General features: G+C 46.7%; 1 protein-coding gene and 1 pseudogene across 9 annotated transcripts in view; one reads left to right on the top strand and one right to left on the bottom strand.

Moving 5' to 3' along the window:
* The window catches only part of SZRD1 (SUZ RNA binding domain containing 1), a 45,534-nt gene that overhangs the window by 15,263 nt on the left and 7,010 nt on the right, over positions 1-23,261 (top strand). For 2 of the 9 annotated variants that reach the window (XM_063659131.1, XM_063659134.1), the window contains exon 2: positions 17,884-17,980. The exons of the other annotated variants lie outside the window; for them this stretch is intronic. In XM_063659131.1, the coding sequence (XP_063515201.1) occupies positions 17,884-17,980 (97 nt within the window). The remainder of the gene's footprint in view (positions 1-17,883; positions 17,981-23,261) is intronic. 9 annotated transcript variants of the gene reach the window in all.
* LOC129006672 (large ribosomal subunit protein eL22-like) lies at positions 1,304-1,684 on the bottom strand (annotated as a pseudogene).

The raw sequence follows: 23,261 nt of genomic DNA, 5'->3' as shown, positions 1-23,261 counted from the left end.
AGGGGTTTTTTTCTCTTTCACTTTTACTCCAAGAAGAGTTTGTGGGCAGGCAGGGAGGTCTCACGGGGACTCTGCCAAAGCAACCGAAAGCTCTGCGGGGCAGCCCCTCTGCCACTCAGCGATCCGAGGCCCCGGGAAGGTCTAGAAGTGCGCTTGTCGGAGTCCAGGGTGTGATATGTAAAACAGCCACATTCCTGGGAGAGGAGTGGGGAGATGGACCGTTCGACTTGTTTTTGGAGTTCTTGTTTGCCTCCAGAAACTGTAGGAAAATAGTTTATCTCGAAGAGGATCTGTCAGTTCTCTTAGATTTGTGAATAATTTGGTCTTTTCAGAGTTTGTCTGTGGTGACCCTTGTGAATATGGGGAGATGCTCTTTTCGTTTCCCCGTGTTCGTGTCTGTTCAATGCTGGCTCCACTGACATCCACCTTAAAGGTTTACGTGTGCGAGGAGTCGAGCGTACCAGGGTAGAGTAGGCGCTGGGTTTTTTTTCCTAAGCGCTTTTTGAGGGTGCTTATGAGCTCTGGAAGAGGCCGGGAAATTGACCCTGGCAGCAGTCAGTGGGTGTATCTAGCTCTACGGGAATGTTGAAACTTGGCTTTGAACTTTTTTCCGCTGGTTCAGCATTTCTCTCAACGGTTGTTTATGTTTTTCCAGTTAGCATAATTGAGAATTTGAAGGATTAGTTCGTTCAGAGGATATTTAGTAGAGTTCTTAATGTGACAACCATCTTTCTTGAGTTTTGGCTTAAGAAAGTTAAAGATTTTATAGGGAGTAACAGGTGTCAGTTGGCTCCTTGTTCATTCAACCAGCATTTTTGAGTGTCTGCTATATGCTAGGCAGTGTGCTTACCAGTGACTTTGTGCCAGAAAATGCAACATTTTCGGTACAGGTGTTTATTGCCTACCACTAATCTGAGTGAATCATCCAGACATCCCTATAAAAAAGCTTGGCTTACAATTTTAATATCATGCAAATGATAGGTTTCTTGGGCATCTTGGCCATTTTTTGGTTTTCCTCACCTGTTTCAAAGGGTCATAAGTCCCTCATTTTAGAGAAGTTGGAGGCAAATGAACAAAAATGAATAGGATTCAGCAGAAATTGGGGCTTACTTTAGTTTTTCAGAATGGGTAAGTCAATTAGAAATTAGCTAGTACAGTCCCCCATTTAACAGCTGAATAAGCCTAGAGATGTGAGATTTAGAGACTTAGGTCTTTCTGATGCTTGTCCCGTGTTCTTTCTTTTTTCTTTTGGTTCCCAAGTTTTATTCAAAAACTTATACAAAATATTCCAGATAAATGAAATTTAATTCTCATCTTCCTCTTTGTCCTGTTTAATCTGGAAATAACATAATTTATAGCTATCTTTGCTGTTAGCAACTAGGAGCAACCAATCATGTAAATTATTCTTCTTCAAATATTTTTTGGTGAGATATTTGAAATACCTTTTGGAGAAAGGCACCTCGGATGTCACGTTGATCTTGCTCTTACTCCTTTCAATGGTCGCCATCTCTCCACCAAGGTTCTCAGCTTTTCCGTTCACTTTGATCCTTTCTTGCAAAAACTGCTCAAAATTGGCAGCATCCATGATTCCATCTTCTACGGGGTGAGTTTATTCAAGAGTGAACTTCAGAACCTGCTTCTTTTTTTTGCCCCCCTTCGCCACAGGCTTTTTCACAGAAGCCATGGCAGCAGTGGAGGCAGAAAGCCAGAGTTCTTTCTGCTATCCCTTACTTTAGTAATATCCTTTAAAAATGTACTGCGGCCAGGTGCTGTGGCTCACACCTGTAATCCCAGCACTGTGGAAGGCTGAGGTGGGTGGATCACCTGAGGTTAGGAGTTCGAGACCAGCCTGGCCAACATGGTGAAACCCCATCTCTACTAAAAATACAAAAATTAGCCGGACTTGATGGCACATACCTGTAATCCCAGCTACTTGGGAGGCTGAGGCAGGAGAAATGCTTGAACCTAGGAGGCGGAGGTTGCAGTGAGCTGAGATCATGCCATTGCACTCCAGCCTGGGCAACAAGAGTGAAACTCCATCTCAAAAAAAAAAAAAAAAAAAAAACTACAGAGGTGGAACACAAACCTTGCCTTATTGGCATCATGAACACTTCGCCAAAATGCAGGTTCTCTAATATATTTTATTTAATTGAATCCTTGAAACAACCTGTTGAGGCATTGTCCTCCTTTTATAGACAAGGAAACGGAGGTTTCGAGAGTAACCTGTTTCGCGCAAGATCACACAGATAGTAAGTGGGGGAAGCTGGGATTTGATCCCAAGCGTGTCTGACCTCATGGCTGGGCTTTTTTCTCTAGCATTTTGCTGCTACCTCTCTACCTGGGGACATGTGGAAAATTTGGGAATTGGGTGTTCTTTCTTCTTTCTTTTCCTTTTTTTTTTTTTTTTTTGAGAGAGAAGGTCTTACTCCGTTGCCCAGGCTGGAGTGCAGTGGCTCAATCTCATCTCACTGCAACCTCCACCTCCCAGGTTCAAGCGATTCTCGTGCCTCAGCCTCCCAAGTAGCTGGGATTACAAGGCGCATGCTACCACACCCAGCTAATTTTTGTATTTTTAGTAGAGACCGGGTTTCGCCATGTTGGCCACACTGGTCTCGAACTCCTGGCCTCAAGTGATCCTCCTGCCTTGGGCTCCCAAAGTGCTGGGATTATAGGCATGAGCCACTGCGCCTGGCCTTTTTTTTGTTTTTGTTTTTGTTTTTTTCAGATGAGGTTGCCCAGGCTGGGCCTCCCAATAGATTATAGGCATGTGCCACTATGCCTGGCAGCTTTCACTAAAAAAAAAAAAAAAAAAAAAAATATTTATTTATTTTAGATACAGGGTCTTATTTGGTTTCCCAGGCTGAAGTGCAGTGGCATAATCATAGCTTACTGCAACCTTGAATTCTTGGGCTCTAGCAGTCCTCCTGCCTCAGCCTCCCAGAGTTCTGGGATTACAGGCATGAGCCACTGCCCTCAGCCAGCTTTCATTTTTAATACTTTTTCTGGGCTTATATTTGAACACTGTCTTGAATTTGATTCCCTTTTCAAATTTCACAAAGGTTCTTGTAAATATGCACTTTTGAAAGAGGGGAGCCAGGGAGATGATATGTCCACATCACTGGGAAACCAATGGACTGCAGGCTATACATGTCTTTCATATATAGGCAATTGTGTATGTAAAAGTCTTGGCTTCAGGTTATCCCCTCTTCCTACTGGTAATAAGCTTTGAATACCCTACTCCAAAACAACAAAAACTGGGTGAAGACTAATAACCTAAATGTGAATATTGAAACTACACAAAAATCCAGGGGCAGTTCTAATCCTTGAGAGTAAAGGATTTTGGAGATCTCTGCCCTCCAACACCACAAGAAAATTTTTGTCTTTTTTCTTTGAGACAGGGTCTTGCTCTGTTGCCCAGGCTGGGGTGCAGTGGAGAACACTCACTGAAGTCTCAGGCAATTTCCGCCTCAAGCAATCTCCACCCGCCTCAGCCTCCCAAGGTGCTGGGATTACAGGCATGAGCCACCATGCCCAGCCAAAAATTTTTTGACATCATGTAGAATTTCTCCCCTTCCTCTGCTCCTGTCCCTCTGCTCCCCTCTCTCCTTTCCTTTCCTTTTCTTTTTTTTTTTCCGAGACAGAGTCTCGCTCTGTCGCCCAGGCTGGAGTGCAGTGGCATGATCTCAGCTCACTGCAAGCTCCACCTCCACCTCCCGGGTTCACACCATTCTACTGCCTCAGCCTCCGGAGTAGCTGGGACTACAGGCACCCACCACCACGCCCGGCTAATTTTTTGTATTTTTAGTAGAGATGGGGTTTCACTGTGTTAGCCAGGATGGTCTCGATCTCCTGACCTCGTGATCCGCCCGCCTCGGCCTCCCAAAGTGCTGGGATTACAGGCGTGAGCCACTGCGCCTGGCCCCTTTCTTAAGACAAGAGGGTCTTGCTCTGTTGTCAAGGTTGGAGTGCAGTGGTCGGAATACAGCTCACTGCAGCCTTAGCCTCCTGAGTAGCTGGGACCACAGGCGTGTACCACTATGTGCTTGGCTAATTTAAAAAAAAAATTTTTTTGTAGAGACAGGGTCTTGCCATGTTGCCCAGACTGGAAGAATTTTTGTGTGTGTGAGTCATCTGAGGTCATTGTTTCCTGTATAGCTTCCGAATTCTTAGTATCAAGTCCTATTGTGTCATTTAGAGAAAGACTGACTTTGAGAAGTCCCTCACATATTCTGTAAATAGGCTTTTTGCTTTTAGTTAGTATGGCAAACACTTTTTTCTTTTTCTTTTTCTTCTTTTTTATTTTTTATTTTTTTGATATAGGGTTTCATCCTATATCCCCAATTGTTTAAGACAATCAATAAAATATGCCAGGCGTGGTGGCTCACGCCTGTAATCCCAGCACTTTGGGAGGCCGAGGTGGGCAGATCACCTGAGGTCAGGAGTTCAAGACCAGCCTGGCCAACATGGCGAAACCCTGTCTCTATTAAAAACACAAAAATGAGCTTGGCATGGTGGCGGGTGCCTGTAATCCCAGCTACTCCGGACGCCGAGGCAGGAGAATCTCTTGAACCTGGGAGGCGGAGGTTGCAGTGAGCAGAGATCGCACCACTGCATTCCAGCCTGGGTGTCAGAGTGAGACTCTGTCTCAAAAAAAAAGAGTTCATAGTGTTGGTAATGAGCTAACCCAGCTAGGGGAAGGCAGCAGATGATATAAAAATGTAATTGGACCAGTGGTTATTATAAAGCACTGGCAACCTCTCTTATTTCCCTGTATCTTGCAAGTTTCCTTTTATTCTTTTTCTCAAGGTCAAGGCATGCAGCTAGTGGGAAGAAAATGCATCTTGAGTAAGTTAAAGGATGACTGGTCTTCTGGATTAAGAATTGAAATTTATGTTTACTTTCTACCCCCATGAGTCAGTTACCCAAACATTGCCCCATCAGTGATGCTGGATGGTGTATGAGTCCATAGGAAGGTGTCATTAAACATTAAATAACTATTGCATACCAGGCATGAAGGCCTGGTTTAGTGGGGAAGTCAGACAGGTCTGGCAGCACCTTCAGGAAGAGGCATAAGTGGGGTACCATGGCTGGATCAGAGAAGGTCTTGTAGAGAATACGATGCCTAAGTTAAGATTTGAAAGATCAGTTGAATTAAGCGGTGGAAAGTCTGGGAGTGGCAGGTAGAGTATAGGGCCAAAGCAGGCATGGATGAGGAGGCCGAGAGACAAATATGCAGCATTGGGAGGGCTACAAGTATTTCCTTCTGGCTGAAGGGGAGAGGGTTGGCAAGGTTGAGTGGAAAGAGATGAGACCACAGAGGTATGTAGGGGCCAGATTGGGAAAGGCTTCCTTGTACTTGGTTCTGGAAGCTTGAACTTTGTCCTGAAAGTGCAAGGAGCTTTGAACTTTTTTTTTTTTTTTTTTTAAGCAGAAGAGTGATACAGCTAGATTTATGTATGTATTTTTAAAATTTTTTGCTGGGCACCGTGGCTCACGCCTGTAATCCCAGCACTTTGGGAGGCTGAGGCGGGTGGATCACCTGAGGTCGGGAGTTTGAGACCAGCTTGACCAACATGGAGAAACCCTGTCACTACTAAAAATACAAAATTAGCCAGGTGTGGTGGTGCATGCCTGTAATCCCAGCTACTCAGGAGGCCAAGGCAGGAGCATCACTTGAACCTGGGAGGTGGAGGTTGCGGTGAGCCGAGATCACACCATTGCACTCTAGCCTGGGCAACGAGAGCGAAACTCCATCTCACTCTGTCACCCAGGCTGAGCGCAGTGGTGCGATGATGGCTTACTGCAGTCTCAACCTCCCAGGCTCAAGTGATCCTCCCACTTCAACCTCAACCTCCCGAGTAGCTGGGACTACAGGCGTGCACCACCACACCTGACTATTTTTTATTTTTTGTAGAGACGGGGTCTCACCATGTTGCCTGTGTTGGTCTCAAATGCCTGGACATAAGCGATCCTCCCGTTTCAGCCTCCCAGTGTGCTGGGATTACAGGCGTGAGCCACCACACCCGGCCCATAGTTAGATTAAATTCAGGAGATCAGAACTTTGATTTTCTTCTCTTTCTTTGGAGAAGAGGCCATTCTCCCCAAAGTGTGACTGCCACTTCACTCTGGGGTCCCCAGTGCTTCCTGTAGCTGCTGTCATTTTGGAACATGTACAACAAAACAACAAAAAAAGGCTATGGGTAGTGGGAAAAAAAGAGATCAATTAGTTTGGGGCTATCTGGTGGGGATTTCTTTATGTCTGTCCCTTCAGTAAAAAGAAGGCGTTTAAGATTTGTGGTATCACAGAAAGCACAGTTCCAGATATACCATGCCTAAAGGAGCCACCTCTCAGCTGGTGCTAGTCTTTTTGGAAAGGCTGAGCCTTCCGGACTGTGATGTCCTCAGAAAGGGCTTTCTGTGAAGCAATTGGGCAGTTTAGGCATGATTCTGCTGAGCAGTCTGTCCCTGGGACTCTGGAAAAAGGTTGGTTTCACTGTGGCTTCAAAGAAAGGAGGATAATGAGCTTTTCACTAGTAACTTCTCAGCCCTTTTTTCATTGGCTGCATGGGAGGGCCTGTTCCCAGCGTGCTCTGGGTATCAAGAAAGCTGCCATGGTTGCTGTGGGCTAGAAATTCCAGCAATCACAGGCCTTCTTGTTTTTACAGGAGAGGGTTTAGCACGTCTTTCTAAAACTGTTGGTACAGTTCTGCAGAGAAAAGTCACGGTTGTCTAGGTCTGATGACTGAAAACATTCCAGGGGCCAGCCCTTTCCAGTTTCCACCTCTCTACTGCTGTTGGCCCCCAACAGCTAGCATCAGTTTCTGGCTGTATCAGGTAGCTCGCCTCTACAAGTTGTGTTCTGTCAGGAAAACTACTGACCTGTTGGTTTCCTAGGAGAAGGTTGAGTTTAGCTACTTAAATCTGTGGCCAAAGTATAAAATAAAAAATTTTTTAATATAGTATCCATAGAGATTTCTCTTCTTGAGTGTTTTTGTTGTTGTTGTTGTTTTTTGTTTTGTTTTTGTTTTTTTTTGAGACGGAGTCTAGCTCTGTCGCCGAGGCTGGAGTGCAGTGGTGCGATCTCGGCTCACTGCAACCTCTGCCTCCCGGGTTCGAGCGATTCTCCTGCCTCAGCCTCCCAAGTAGCTGGGATTACAGGTGCCCACCACTACACCCAGCCAATTTTTGTATTTTTAGTAGAGATGGGGTTTCACTGTGTTGGCCAGGCTGGTCTCAAACTCGTGACCTCGTGATCCACCTGCCTCGGCCTCCCAAAATGCTGGGATTACAAGCGTGAGCCACCACGCCTGGCCTTTGAGTGTTTTTCTTAAAACTATTTGCTCCTACCAAGCATCCTTCTCTGTAACATCTAGCTCTGTGCAGGATATTAAGGTAAAACCATGCCCCACAGAAATTAGCAACAAACCCCAATAGTCTGTATGGAGACAGATAATTTTTTTTTCTTTTTTTTGAGAAGGAGTTTCTCTCTGTCACCCTGGCTAGAGTGCAGTGGCACAATTTCTGCTCACTGAACCTCTGCCTTCCTGGTTCAAGCAATTCTCATGCCTCACCCTCCCAAGTAGCTAGGACTACAGGCTCATATCACCATGCCCGACTCATGTTTTGTATTTTAGTAGAGATGTGTTCACCATGTTGCCCAAGCTGGTCCGGAACTCCTGAGCTCAGGCAGTCTGCCCACATCGGCCTCCCAGTGTTAGGATTACAGGCATGAGCCACCGTGCCCGGTCCGAGACAGAGAATCTTGTCCCTGACGGTGAGACACTTCAAAATGCCCATCACAGTAAGGCAGCCCCTCCCCTCAACAAACTCGTTCCCTTATAAAAGGAACACAGGAAATAACAGTCATTCCTTTCTAAAAGGAATAATAAATATGTACAGCTAAAATTGCATTCTTCAGGGGCCATGGTGATTAGATGAGATTGTATAGAAGGAAAGTATAACTTGAGTCTGGAAAGGTCAGGACTGTCACCACTCTTCATTGACCTTGAGAACAGTTCCCAGCCCAGCCCTTCCTAGCTTATAAAAACATTTGTGACCTTCCATATGTCAGTAGTGTTTCGGCTATCCAGTTGTTCATCTCACTGACGACTGCGGAGTCTGTGGGAAGCTCCCAAGTCCCTCGGGCCCTTTTTGGAAGAGCTTCTAAGATATATGTTGTACGGCTGCCTACAGCCCAGGGGGAGTGCATTTTTGCAGTCATTATCAGTGACCTTGTGAGGTGTAGGTGCTATTATTCCTGGTCCGGGGGAGGAAATCATGTGGTCGGTCCACCCCTGGCTGTTAGGCCTGAGCCCACACTCTTAGGGACCTTTTTCCGAGCAATTTGTTTACATTTGCTTCTCACCAGATAATTAACTAGTTAAGTGCTTTAGGATGCTTAGTTACTAGCTCCTTTGAAGCATTTCATTTGTTTTCACCTGGGATTGACCTCCTGCCTCTGTAGCCTGCATGAGCTCATAAACTGCACCTGAGAAATTTGAACTCAGTGCTGAAGAGCCAAGCGATAATCCTGCTGGCAGTTATAATACTAAGAACAGTGACTACAAGTGAGATGCTGGTCGAAATATTGATCATAAATGATAAATAACTTTTTAACATTTGGCCAAGTGGAAAAAGATAACATAAATAATTATTAGGCTGGGCGCGTTGGGTCACGCCTGTAATCCCAGCACTTTGGGAGGCCGAGGCAGGCGGATCACTTGAGGTCAGGAGTTCCAGATCAGCCTGGCCAACATGGTGAAACCCTGTCTCTACTGAAAATACAAAAATTCGCCAGGCGTGGTGGCAGGTGCCTGTAACCCCAGCTACCTGGGAGGCTGAGGCAGGAGAATCGCTTGAACCTGGGAGGCGGAGGTTGCAATGAGCTGAGATTGTGTCACTACACTCCAGCCTGGGTGACAGAGCGAGACTCTGTCTCAAAAAAAAACAAAAAAAACGTTGCTCAGGATTTTTAGATGGAGGGGGCGGTGGTCTTGCCTTGTTACCCAGACTGATCTGAACTCAGATCGCTTCAAGTGATCCTCCCACCTCAGCCTCCTCCTGAGTAGCTCGGAGTACAGGTACGTGAGCCACTGCACCCAGCCGGCAGGATTTTTAAATATTGAACTTGAATGCCTTTACTGGGTGTTGGCTGCTCTCTGCTGTCCTCTCCTCTGCTCTCCCCTGCAATCCTCCTTTACCTGTTGTTACCTCTTGTGTTCCATTCTGCCTGCTTTAGCCATTTGGGCTTGGAGGCATTGTGTTTGCCACCCCTGCTGAGTGCTGGCGATTCTAACTGGGATTTGATGAGGGCACCCTTGGGTGTTAAAGTGAAATCTGGTGGATGAGGGTTAATAGTGTCTTTGTTTCATCCTCCAAAGTCATTAACGCCTGATATTTCCTTTGGGAGAGGAGCCTTGCAGTCATTATAAAAGGTAGCAAGAGTGGCTCACACCTGTAATCCCAGCACTTTGGGAAGCCAAGGCGGGTGGATTGCCTGAGGTCAGGAGTTCGAGACCAGTCTGGCCAACATGGTGAAACCCCATCACTACTAAAAATACAAAAAAATTAGCGGGACGTGGTGGTGTGCGCCTGTAATCCCAGCTGCTCAGGAGGCTGAGGCAGGGGAATTGCTTGAACTAGGCAGGTGGAGGTTGCAGTTAGCCAAGATCACGACAGAGCGAGACTCTGTCTCAAAAAAAAAAATAAAGTAGCAAGAAAGGATAGGTTCCCTCTGCCAGTTAACGGCCTACTTTTCTCCATTAATGGCAATAGGTCAGAAGACTGGGATTTAAATGCCTGGTCTGATTTTTGGGCAAATCACTACCTACCCTTCTTTCCACATCATTCTCCTAATTTGTAAAACTTAATTAATAGAATTTGCCTTGCCTGGTAGTGAGAGTTAAAACACTTAGTAAAGCGTCATTCACAAGTGGATGTGGGAGCCGAGAGTGCCATTGCTCTGAGTCTGAAGGCATTGTTCCCGGCTCTCCAGCCGCTCACAGTGTAGCCTCTATCCGGTTTGGGTTCAGGATTCCTAAGACTGGCTGAAGGGTCACTTTCTTGCTGCTCCTGAGGACTAATATACTCTCTTCTGAGAGTTGTATTGCTTAGTGTTGTACGAAAACCAACAGGGAAAAGCATTTACAGAAACACAGAGAAAGCAGGAGCCCCATTAGATTCGACCCCATTTTATTTCCAGGGCAAGACTCTTCACCATCACATCTGCCTATCCCGTTACTTTCAGGTATAGGGCTGAGTGTATCCCACCGGCATGGAGACCCTTTGAAGAGGCACTCAAAATAATACATTGTCTCAAGATAGCATCTACAAAGTTTTTGAGGCTTTCTAGCCTGGGATACATCTAAACTGCTAGGCCTGGTTGCTGCTGAAGAATTATTTCTGTTTGGCAACCTTTTTTTTTTTTTTTTTTTTTTTTTTTGAGATGGAGTCTTGCTCTGTCGCCCAGGCTGTAGTGCAGTAGTGTGATCAGCTCACTGCAACCTCCGCCTCCCAGGTTTGAGCAAATTCTCCTGCCTCAGCCTCCCGAGTAGCTGAATTACAGGCACCCGCCACCGTGACACCTGGCTAATTTTTGTATTTTTATTAGAGGCGGGGTTTCACCATGTTGGCCAGTCTCGTCTTGAACTCTTGACCTCAGGTGATCCATCCACATCGGCCTCACAAAGTGTTGGGATTACAGGTTTGAGCCACCGTGCTTTTGGCAACTTCTTTATAGCTTTAAGATCGGGGCCTTGGGAGTCAGCTGTTTTTTGTCTGTTACTGCTATAGGCCTTAGGAAACCTGGGCTTGCACTGACCTGGCCTGAGGTGTAGCAGCAGGCTGGGATGTTGTTATCTGTCAGCCCTTATCCTACTTTATTTATTTATTTATTTATTTTGAGACGGAGTCTTGGAGGCTGGAGTGCAGTGGCGCAATCTCGGCTCATTACAACCTCCACCCTCCGGGTTCAAGTGATTCTGCTGCCTGAGCCTCCCGAGTAGCTGGGATTACAGGCACATGCCACCACGCCTGGCTAATTTTTGTATTTTTGGTAGAGAGGAGGTTTTGCCATTTTGAGCAGGCTGGTCTTGAGCTCCTGACCTCAGGGGATCCACCCACCTAGGCCTCCCAAAGTGCTGGGGTTACAGGCGTGAGCCACTGTGCCCGACCTCCTTATATCCTACTTTATTAGTTCCTGATGCCACCTGCCTGCCACTCTCCTGAACATTTTTGCTTCCCCTTCTTGAGATTTAGGGTTCAGTTCTGTTTTGTTTTGTTTTTGAGACGGAGTCTCGCTCTGTCGCCCAGGCTGGAGTGCAGTGGCACGATCTTGGCTCACTGCAAGCTCCACCTCTGGGGTTCACGCCATTCTCCTGCCTCAGCCTCCCGAGTAGCTGGGACTACATGTGCCTACCACCACGGCCGGCTAATTTTTTGTTTTTAGTAGAGACGGGGTTTCACCGTGTTAGCCAGGATGGTCTCGATCTCCTGACCTCATGATCCGCCCGCCTCGACCTCCCAAAATGCTGGGATTACAGGCGTGAGCCACCACGCCCTGCCTTAGGGTTCAGTTCTGTCACTTACTAGTTGTGCATAGTTGTGCAGTCACAGGCAAATCACTTAACTTCTGGGTATGCAGCAAGGCTGCTGGATGCTCCACAGGTTGTAGCGAAGATTAGAGGTGGTAAAGGGAGGACATAATACCTGTTTTTTTTTGCCAAGAAATGCCTAAGGCAGCCTTAGCTCTTATTTTGAATATGGATAGTGTCATTTGTCAACTGGTTCCAGATAGATCCAGTTTAAATTCTGGCTCCACTTCATACTAGCTGTGGAACCATGGTCAAATTATATAACCTATCTGAATTGATTCCTCTTCATTTGTAAAATAAAGATATATCTATAAAATCCTGTTGATTTAGGATTTTTTTTTTTTTTTTAAGACGAAGTCTCACTCTGTTGCCCAGGCTGGAGTGCAGTGGCACAGTCTTGGCTCACTACAACCTTTGCCTCTCGGGTTCAAGCAGTTCTCCTGCCTCAGCCTCCCAAGTAGGTGGGATTACAGGCGCCAGCCACCACACCCCGCTAATTTTTTGTATTTTTAGTAGAGACAGGGTTTCACCATGTTGGCCAGGCTGGTGATTGTTCTTTAATTCGTGTGTTGGGTACTATTTTAGACATTGGACAAATGCAGTGAATGAAGTTTCTGCTCTCATAAGGCTTACTTTCTACTGGGGAAAGATGGACAATAAACAGCAAGTGTTTTATATACCACTCAATAAAGAAAAGTAAAACAGATTAAGGGTCTTAGAAAGTGACTGTGGTGGAATTGCCATCTTACAAAAAATGCTCAGAGGCAGGCAAGGTGGTGCGCGGCTGTATTCCCATCTACTCGGGAGGCTGAGGCAGGAGGATCGCTTGAGGGCAGGAGTTTGAGACCAGCCTGAGCAACATAGAGAGACGCTTGTCTCTTTTATTTATTTTTGAGCTGGAGTCTCACTCTGTCACCCAGGCTGGAGTGCAGTGGCATGATCTCAACTCACTGCTGAGATCCTCCCAGGTTCAAGCAATCCTCCTGCCTCAGCCTCCCAAGCAGCTGGAGTTACAAGCATGTGCCACCATGCCTGGCTTATTTTTTTTTTTTTTTGAGATGGAGTTTCGCTCTTGCTGCCCAGGCTGCTGGAGTGCAATGGTGTGATCGCAGTTCACCACAACCTCCACCTCCCGGGTTCAAGCGATTCTCCTGCCTCAGCCTCCCAAGTAGCTGGAATTACAGGCACGTGCCATCACGCCTGGCTAGTTTTGTATTTTCCGTAGAGACGGAGTTTCTCGTGTTGGTCAGGCTGGTCTCGAACTCCTGACCTCAGGTGATCTTCCTGCCTCGGGCTCCCAAAGTGCTGGGATTACAGACTTGAGCCACCGTGCCTGGCCACCTGATAATTTTTTGTATTTGTAGAGATGGGATTTTACCATTTTGGCTAGGCTGGTCTCGAACTCCTGAGCTCAAGCAATCCACCTGTCTTGGCCTTCCAAAGTGCTGAGATTACAGATGTGAGCCACTGCACCCAGCCCCTCATCTTTTTTTTTTTTTTTTTTTCTTAAAGAAAAAAGTAGCCGGGCATAGTGGCATGTGCCTGTAATCCCAGCTGCTCAGGAGGCTGAGGCAGACCACTTGAGTCCAGGAAATCAAGGCTACAGTGAGCTATGATTGCATCACTGCACTCCAGCCTGGGCAACAGAGCAAGACCCTGGCTCATTAAAAAAAAAACAAAAAACAAAAAACTAGCCAGGTGTGGTGGCACATGCCTATAATCCCAGCTGCTCAGGAGGCTGAGGCAGAAGGATCACTTGAGTCCAGGAGTGTGAGGCTGCAGTGAGCTGTGATTGCACCATTGCACTGTAGTTTGAGCAGCAGAGCAAGAACTTGTTTCTTAAAAAAATAAAAAATAATGTTGGGCATGGTGGCTCACACCTGTAATCCCAGCACTTTGGGAGGCCGAGGTGGGTGGATCACTTGAGTTCAGGAGTTTGACAGCCTGGCCAGCATGGTGAAACCCCATCTCTGCAGAAATACAAAAAAATTAGCCAGGCGTGGTGGCACACGCCTGTAATCCCAGCTACTTGGGAGGCTGAGACAGGGGAATCGCTTGAACCCCTGAGGTGGAGGTTGCAGTGAGCTGAGATCGTGCCATTGCACTCCAGCCTGGGCGACAGCGAGACTTCATCTCAAAAAAAAAAAAAAGAGATCAGAGAAGGTCTCTTAAAGATAGGCAAAGAGACTTGAAAGAAGTGCAGCAACAAGCTGCTTAGAAGCTGGTTGAAGGCCGAGTGCGGTGGCTCACCCATGTAATCTCAGCACTTTGGGAGGCTGAAGCAGGCGGATCACCTTAGGTCAGGAGTTCAAGACCAGCCTGGGCAACATGGTGAAACTCTGTCTCTACTAAAAATACAAAAATTAGCTGGGTGTGGTGGCAGGCGCCTGTAATCCCAGCTACTTAGAAGGCTGAGGCAGGCTTGAATCCAGGAAGTGGAGGTTGCAGTGAGCTGAGATCGTGCCACTGCACTCCAGCCTGGGCGACAGAGCAAGACTCCATCTCAAAACAAAACCAAAAAGAAAGAAGCTGGTTGAAGTGCGTTCTAGGCAGAGGGAACAGCAAATGCTAAGGCCCAGAGGCTGGAGCATGATTGTTTTGTCTGAGGGACAATGGGGCCAATGTAGTGGCCATGCTTGATAGGGGAGAGTGGTAGGAGATGAGGTCAGAGGTAGTGGACAGCCAGATTTAGTGGAGACTAGTAGGCCAAGATGGATATCACCTTGAAATAGCACCAGGAGAGGGTGCTGAGCAGGGGCTAGCATGGGTGGGTTTTTTTTTTTTCTTTTTTGAGATGGAGTCTCGTCTGTCGCCCAGGCTGGAGTGCAGTGGCCCGATCTCAGCTCACTGCAGCCTCAGCCCCCTGAGTAGCTGGGCCTACAGATGCACGCCACTATGCCCAGCTAATTTTTATGTTTTTAGTAGAGATAGGGTTTCACCATGTTGGCCAGGCTGGTCTGGAACTCCTGACCTCAGGTGATCCGCCCACCTTGGCCTCCCAAAGTGCTGGGATTACAGGCGTGAACCACTGCGCCTGGCCACATGTTTTTTTTTTTTTATGGAGTCTCGCTCTGTCGCCCAGGCTGGCGTGCAGTGGCACAATCTCGGCTCACTGCAACCTACCCCTCCCGGGTTCAAGCGATTCTCCTGCCTCAGCCTCCCAAGCAGCTGGTATTACAGGCATGCGCCATCACACCTGGCTAATTTTTGCACTTTTAATAGAGACGGGGTTTCACCATGTTGGCTATGCCGGTCTTAAACTCCTGACCTCAGGTGATCCGCCAGCCTTGGCACTCCCAGAGTTCTGGGATTACAGAAGTGAGCCACTGTGCCCAGTCGGGACCCATCTTCTTCTAAGGTTAGACTCTAAAGCAGTGTTGTCCAACAGAAGGTACAATGTGAGCCACATGGATAATTTTTTTTTTTTTTTTTGGACGGAGTCTCACTCTCCCCCATGCTAGAGTACAATGGTGCAATCTCAGCTCACTGCAACCTCCGCCTCCCAGGTTCTAGCGATTCTCCTGCCTCCGCCTCCTGAGTAGCTGGAATTACAGGAGCCTGCCACCACGTCCGGCTAATTTTTGCATTTTTAGAAGGGACAGGGTTTCACCATATTGCTCAGGCTGGTCTCGAACTCCTGACCTCAGGTGATCCACCCACCTCGGCCTCCCAAAGACACGTGGATAATTTTATATTTTCTTTTTCTTTTCTTTCTTTCTTTCTCTCCTTCCTTCCTTCCTGCTTGCTTCTTTCCTTTTTTTTTTCTTTTCTTTCGAGGTGGGGCCCCACTCTGTCATGCAACTGGAGTGCAATGGCACAATCATAGCTCACTGTTGCCTCAAACTCTTGGACTTAAGCAATCCTCCCACTTCAGCAGCCTCCCAAGTAGCTGGGACTACAAGCGTGTGCCACCATGCCCAGCTAATTTTTTATTTTTTGTAGAGTTGAGGTCTTACTTTCTTGTCCAGGCTGGTCTTGAACTCCTGGTTTCAAGCAGTTCTCTTTCAGCCTCCCGAAGTGTTGGGATTATAGGCGTGAGCCACTGCCTCAGCCTTAATTTTATATTTTCTAGAAGAAACATTTTAAAAGTACAAAGAAACAGATGAAATTAATTTTAATTTTTTCTTTTCTTTCTTTTTTTCCTTTTTTTTTTTTTTTTTTTTTTTTTAGATGGAGTCTTGCTCTGTCGCCCAGGCTGGAGTGCAGTGGTGCAATCTTGGCTCACTGCAACCTCCGCCTCCTAGGTTCAAGCGACTCTTCTGCCTCAGCCTCCTGAGTAGCTGGGATTACAGGCATGCGCCACCATGCCTGGCTAATTTTTGTATTTTTAGTAGAGATAGGGTTTCACCATGTTGGCCAGGCTGGTCTGGAACTCCTGACTTCGTGATCTGCCTGCCTAGGCCTCTCCAAGTACTGGGATTACAGGCGTGAGCCACCGCAGCTGGCCAGTTTTAATATTTTTAATTTAACTCAGTATGTCCAAAATAGTATAATTGTAACATGATTATTATTTTTAAATACGTGAATTGTTTAAAAATATGTGAAGCATTCCTGTAAAATCAAACCTGGGGTGATAGGACTTGGGGTGTGTCCCTCTCTGGGGTTAGTCAGGGGAAGTAGAATAATTACAGGAGCATTGGAGGTGGCCAGTCCTAGTCCTACCAGGCCAGGACACTGTCACTGCTATGCTACTGACAGGGAAACAAAGCAGAGACGAAAGAGAATTAAATCAACATGGAGGTTGTTTGGAGAAGTCCATGGATTGTACATCTTAACTTGAAATGGCTAGTGGCCAGGCACAGTGGCTCACACATAATCCCAGTACTTTGGGAGAGTGAGGTGGGAGGATCACTTGAGCCCACAGTTCAAGAGCAGCCTGGAGAACATAGCAAGACCTTGTCTCCACCAAAAAAAAAAAAAAAAAAAAGGGAAAAAGAAATGGCTAATGATGTGGGACACATTTTTATCTGATAGTTTTAGACCAGATTTTGCTGTTGTAGATTGCTTCTACCTGTGAATTCTTTGGCTGTATTCCCAAGTGAAATTGGGGCCTACACCCAAGGAGTCAGAATCCCATCCATATTTGTGGTATGGAAAACAAGACCCCTTGCTGGGGAGACTGGTCCACCAGGAGACCTTGTAGCCCAGGGACCTGGGCGCCAGTGTCCCTCCCAAGGCCTGAAGACATAAGGCCAGCATGGGCCCTGGCCGGCTGTGTGGGAGTTCAGGGCCGGAACAGGTTGGAAGGTAGTCTCGCCTGCTATCCCTTCTTTCTTCTCTTTGCTTTTTTCTTTGCCCTTTGCTTTTTGTGTTACTCAGGGCCTGTGGGACCCTGATTCTGGGAGAAATCCTGTTGTGCTCTCCAGGTTCCTGTCTCTTCTTCAGATCTCCCCGGGTCCACTTGTAGACTTGTGCACGCCGATTCAGGATGAGACCAGAGGACCCTGTGGGGCAGCGATTCATAGGGAGCTCAAAGGCCAGTTGTTATTCTTTGAATTTGAGAGAAACGTTGGAAATGTCATCTTCTGAAATGAAAACTAACAGAGAAAGGCAAATCATTTGGGAAAAGTTACTTAAATGGTAACCTTGTTGCCAATAAGAGAGTATTTTCTAATTCAAAGTCCAAAGCAAGGGTCCCTCTTAGATCTCTGTTCAATACAAGATTGCTCTATTTCTTGGGAGTCATGTTGGTGACACTGGAGACCAGAGGATTCCGGTTCTCAGAGAGAGGGATGCTGTGATGGAGTAGGACAGTACAGTCTTTTGGCTTGTATACTGAGGCACAGAGTGGGGAGGCCTGCTGGCCTTGGGGAGTGGGTAGGAGCAGATCAGGCACCAGAAAGGGTGAGATACCCCCTCTGACCCTTGTAGTGTAACAGGTGTGAGTTTGTTCACTTTGTCTCTTGTGAGCTTGGCTAGTTCGAATCAGTCCCCCAGGGCGTCATCACCCCAGGCTGTTTTGTAAACATTCGTACCTGAGAAAGTATAACTGTAATGGTGCTTATACTTGCTGTGCTTTACACTAAGACCCAGAATAGCCTATTTCTTTTTCTCCTCTGCCTTTCTTCCTCTCCTCTCCCCTTCTCACCTTTCTTTTTTCCTTTGTCATCGACCTCTTAACGTTACAGGAGTAAACCTACCACTGTAATCTGCTTCACCTTGCAGACACATCCCTATCTTTTGTCACCTTTGTTCCTTTTGTAGCTTGTGACAGTAACAAACTGGGTTGTTTGAGGTGACCCCTTCCCTGCTCTCCTCCTTGGGAATGATCTTATCCCCATTATACTCCTAGGTCCCATACCCCAACTTTTCAGCCAGAGGCTCACACAAGCACATTCATAGCAAGGTTAAGGGCATCAGCAGCCAGTGAAGCTGAGCTTCCTCCTCTGGTGAGTTAAAATTGCAAATGTTGACATCTGATCCCATTCACCTTGTGGTTGTGGCTCTCCTTTACCTCCCATAAAGGACCAGCCCTGTCGAGAACCACCTTCCTCCCCACTGCTTCTTCATGATTTCCTGCCTCCACTCTTTCCTTCTGGCTTTGCTTGTTCTCTGAGACCGAGAAGCTTGTGTCCCATTTCTGTAGATGTGTAGCCCCATAGGACAAGTGATAATCAAGGTTTGGCAACAGTAGATCTTTTGCTTAGGATTTGGACCCAGAACACAGAATGTCACCTTCTGTGGGCTGCTTGGTGCTACTTGGCTGAAGAGCCTTTCCAGGAGCAGGAGCCATAGGAGATCACTTTCCTGGCCACCGCCCTGTGTGGTATGCTTGTGCCCTAGCACTTGCCTTGTGCCCACTCACAGCAGTCACAAAGCTTATGGTTTTCTTTCACTAGTGATGGAGGTCAGGCCTCTAACACAGGAGCCTAGACCTTGGGCAGGACTCTGCATCCTTGTCAAAAGAGAGGGTTCCCTTAGGTAATACGATTCCTTATTTCAGGCCTGCATCTAGATGCTTCCCCAAACAAATTCTGAGGCCTGTTTAATTCCGTTGGGCTATTGCATCTCTGGGGGAGATGCGCATTTTCCTTGTAATGCACCCTGTAGGAAAGTTTTGACTTGGTCCAGCTTTTCAGAGCATGAGTCTGAGAGCAGATTGATTGCAAGGCCTTGTCTGAGAAGAGAATGGACTGACTCATGATACCTGGACAGACTCCAGAGGGAGATGCGATGCCCTCTCCAGCTGCTGACAGAGCACTCCCTCTCCTGCTTGGGCGCCTCTGAGCATGCTAGCATCCAGCTGGCCATCTAAAGATGACCAGGATCCACTTTCCACCAAAGCTGCTTGGGTTTCCATCCCATTCTGTAATCTTACGGAAGAATCCCTCTCCAGCTCTGATAAAGCTCTTCTGCCTTTCACAGTGGAGTTGGATGAGAGTTGTAGTTCTTGGCATGCCAGGGGGCAGTGTGGAATCGGGGGAGATGACCGTATCTAATGGTTTATACCGGCATTTCCAGGGGATTTGAGCAGTTGTCGGGGGAGGGTGGTATGTCAGCATAGGGGCCTCAGAAGGCGAATTCTAGGGCTGTCTCTGTGGTTTACTACCTTGTGACCTTGGGTAAGTTCCCTAACCCTCATCTGACAGAAGGATAAAAGCTACTTTGTCTGCCAAACAGGGCTGGTGTGAGCAGAAAATGAATGTCTGGGGAAGAATATTGACAGCCATAATACATTATATTGATATAAGGTATTATTTTAAAAGCCATTAGTATTATATTACATGCCAAGTATGTTAGTCATGTTCTAGTTTGGGGACAGAGGCGCATTTACTCAGACATGGCCTACGATGTCCTCTTGAAGGGCTTTTCTTCCACCCAGGCTCCTTGTGCTGGAACTGGGCAGATGATCCATCTTCCTTAAACCCTAGAGGAAGAAGGAAGCAGTTTGCTTTCCTCAGAGGAGACCTGGATGGGACTTCTCAAATTCACTCTAATGTGTGAGGCCCATTTCTCTCTCTGCCTTATTTGGCTCTCGCAGTGATATGGAAGTGAAAGTTCACATAGTGAAGTTAGAAAATTCAGTGCATTGCCATAAAAATACTGATTTGGTTTCTTCTGCGCTAGGTCTGGCCCTGTCTGCCAAGGCTTGTTGGCCGTCATTAGGCAGGGCAAGTGCTCTTTGGTGCCCTGCAGCCCCTTCACTTCCCCAGGTATGCTCCCTGCGAGTGGAGTTTGGCTGCTTGCCTGGTCTATGAAGGCATTTGGTCTCAACCCTCAAAGGCATCTAAATTCTACAGCTGTCAAGGCTGTGTTTATGATGGAGAAACTCGAATAGGCAGTCTTGTATTTAGAGTGGAGCGAAATGATACAGTATGAAACTTTAAAACAAGAAGTTACTTGTGAGAAGCCCTTAAAAGGTAATAGGCAATAGACTAATATGAGATGTAGTACTTACTCAGGTAATAACACTGGTATTAATAGAATTAATATAATTCCACCAATACAGTCATTTTCAGGACAGAGTACGCAGTGGACATAGGTTCTGTGTGAGTGTCTGTGTTTGTCAGTTCACAGAAAACATCCAGGTCGTTCTCTTATTATTGGTGTACCTTTTCCATTCAGTCATTCAGCATTCTTTGGCACCAACTATGTTCCAAGCTGGAGTGAGAGGTTTCCATTTTAGTGCCTTTCTGGCCCCTCCAGAGACTTGATGGTGCCTCAGAATACAATAAGTTTTATATCTATATATATATATATATTTTTTTTTTTTTTGAGACAGAGTCTTGCTCTGTTGCCAAAGCAGGAGTGCAGTGGCATAATCTTGGCTCACTGCAACCTCCATCTCCCAGGTTCAAGAGATTCTCCTGCCTCAGCCTCCTGAGTAGCTGGGATACCACGCCCAGCTAATTTTTGTATTTTTAGTAGAGACGGTGTTTCACCTTGTTGACCAGGCTGGTCTCGAACTCCTGACCTCAAGTGATTCACCCACCTCGGCCTCCCAAAGTCAAAGTGCTAGGATTGTAGGCATAAGCTACCATGCCCAGCCAAATATATTTTGAACACAAGTTAGTACCAATCAGGATATGTGTCAGTGTTAGACTAGATTTAAATCTAGTTTCATATGGTTAATCTAGTTCATATTGTTTACAAGAGATGTAAATAAGGACATGGAAAGGTGAGAAAAAATATGTTCTAGGAAATACCAAAAGAAAGCTGGCCAACTTTATTAATATTAAACAATACATTATAAGGCAAAAAAGATCACATCATAATGATACACTGTTTAACTTACTAGAAAGAATAAATCGTTTTTTTTTTTTTTTTTTTCGGGACGGAGTCTTGCCCTGTCGCCCAGGCTGGAGCACAGTGGCGTGATCTCAACTCACTGCAGCCTCCGTAGTAGCTGGGATTACATGTGCGCACCACCACGCCTGGATAATTGTTGAATTTTTTAATAGAAACAGGTTTTCACCCTGTTGGCCAAACTGGTCTCAAACTCCTGACCCCAAGTGATCCGCCTGCCTCAGCCTCCCAAAGTGTTGGGATTACAGGCATAAGCCACTGTCACTGTGTCTGGCCAATAATTCTTAATTCTTTACCTGGTCAGTAGATCAAATGAGTCAGTAAGAATTTACAAGATTAGGACAATATAGCTAAGCTAACCAGCTTGAACTGCACCCATCAACTAGAGAATAGTTATTTCCTTTTTTTTTTTTTTTTTTTTGAGACAGAGTCTCGCTCTGTCGCCCAGGCTGGAGTGCAGTGGCATGATCTCAGCTCACTGCAAGCTCCGCCTCCCGGGTTCACGCCATCCTCCTGCCTCAGCCTCCCTAGTAGCTGGGACTACAGGCACCTGCCACCATGCCCGGCTAATTTTTTGTATTTTTTTTTTTGAGTGGGGTGGGGGCAGAGTCTTGCTCTGTCGCCCAGGCTAGAGTGCAGTGGCGCGATCTTGGCTCACTGCAAGCTTCGCGTCCCAGGTTCACGCCATTCTCCAGCCTCAGCCTTCCGAGTAGCTGGGACTACAGGCGCCCGCCACAACGCCCGGCTAATTTTTTTTTTTTTTTTGTATGTTTAGTAGAGATGGGGTTTCCACTGTGTTAGCCAGGATGGTCTCGATCTCCTGACCTCGTGATCCGCCCGCCTCGGCCTCCCAAAGTGCTGGGATTGCAGGCGTGAGCCACCATGCCCGGCCAATTTTTTGTATTTTTATTAGAGATGGGGTTTCACCATGTTAGCCAGGATGGTCTCGATCTCCTGACCTTGTGATCCGCCCGCCTTGGCCTCCCAAAGTGCTGGGATTATAGGTGTGAGCCACCGCGCCGGGCCGAGAATAGTTATTTTCAGAACATACAGAGCACTCATGAAAATGGCCTACACGCTGAGCCATGGGGCAGATCTCACCAAATTTCAAAGTCTCCTCACTACGGCTGTGGTTCTTTACATTTTGCAAGTGATGGACTCCTTTGAAAATCCCATTCTAATAAATTAAGGTTGCCCAAACTCGGCAGTGTTGACTTTTGGGGTTAAATAGTTCTTTGTGTAGGGCTGTCCTGTACACTGTAGGACATTTAGCATCTCCCCGATAGTGGCAACCAAAAATGGCTTGACATTGTCCAGTGTCCCCTGAGGGACAGAATCTTATCTGGTTGAGAACCACCATTAGAGATCTTGTCTCTAGAAAAACACAGAATTTTGCATACAGTTTCTTCCCACTCCATTAGAGCTAGTTGATCTTGTCCTCACTGAGGATGGCTGAGAGGGAGTGGGACTTTTTCTAAGAAAGGCCGTAGGGCAGCCAAGCAGCCTGGGGGTTTGGTCTTTGTTCTGTGCACAGCCTCTCCACACCCCTGTCCTGGATATAGATGCTCACACCTGTGTGTGGAGGTGTCACAGGCATGCTGGTGCTGATGGGCTGAGGGCTCAGACTGCCATGAGCCCAATGTCCCGCTCAGGGCTTGAAGAGATGAGGCCAGGGCGTGTTGGAAGGCAGTCCCGCCTGCTCCTCCTTCTCAGCCTCTTTCTTCTCTCCGCTTTTCTCTAAAATGGTGGTGGTGTTTTAATCAAGACCTGCCAGGCTCTGGTTGTGAGAGAAATCCTTGCTGCACTCTCAGGTGTCTTGTCTCTTCCTCAGGTTCCCCATGTTCACTTGTAGAGCATGGACCTCCAAAGCCACAAACATAAGGCATAGGTTTTACTCTAAGCCTTTCGGTAGGTGCCAGTCACAGAGAGTTCAAGTCCGTAACAGGAAAAAATAGATTATTAAAATATTAGATAGATATGACCATAAAGGAATGTAAAAGGGAGAGTTTATTCTGAGGACCAGGTGATGCCCCATGCTGGTGGGATCAGAGGAGACTTTACAAAAGAGAAGTAGACATCCAGGCTGGGTTGTGCAGGATCAGTGGGACTTTGCAAGGGGAGAGGACATTGCAGGCAGGTGGAACAGCATGCTGAGTTCTGGGGGCTAGTGATAGCAAAATAGAGACAGAAGGTGAAAGAAGGTATGGGTGAGACATGCTCAGAAGCTTTGACTAGGTCTGCAAGCAGTTGAAGGGTTTAAAGTAGGGAAGTGACATGATCAGATTTATGTTTAATTTTTTTTCCAACTCTTTATTTCGTAAAATAGAGTAAGTGTTCCTAAGTTTAGGTTTAGAAGTTGATATGAGTGGCTCTGTGAAAGACAGATTACAGGTCAGAAAACTGGTTGGAGGCTATGCAAAGAAC

Source organism: Pongo pygmaeus, chromosome 1 (assembly GCF_028885625.2).
Source record: "Pongo pygmaeus isolate AG05252 chromosome 1, NHGRI_mPonPyg2-v2.0_pri, whole genome shotgun sequence".
Lineage (NCBI taxonomy): Eukaryota > Metazoa > Chordata > Mammalia > Primates > Hominidae > Pongo > Pongo pygmaeus.
Note: the sequence above shows the minus strand (reverse complement) of the source record. Positions and strands in the feature narration are given on the sequence as shown.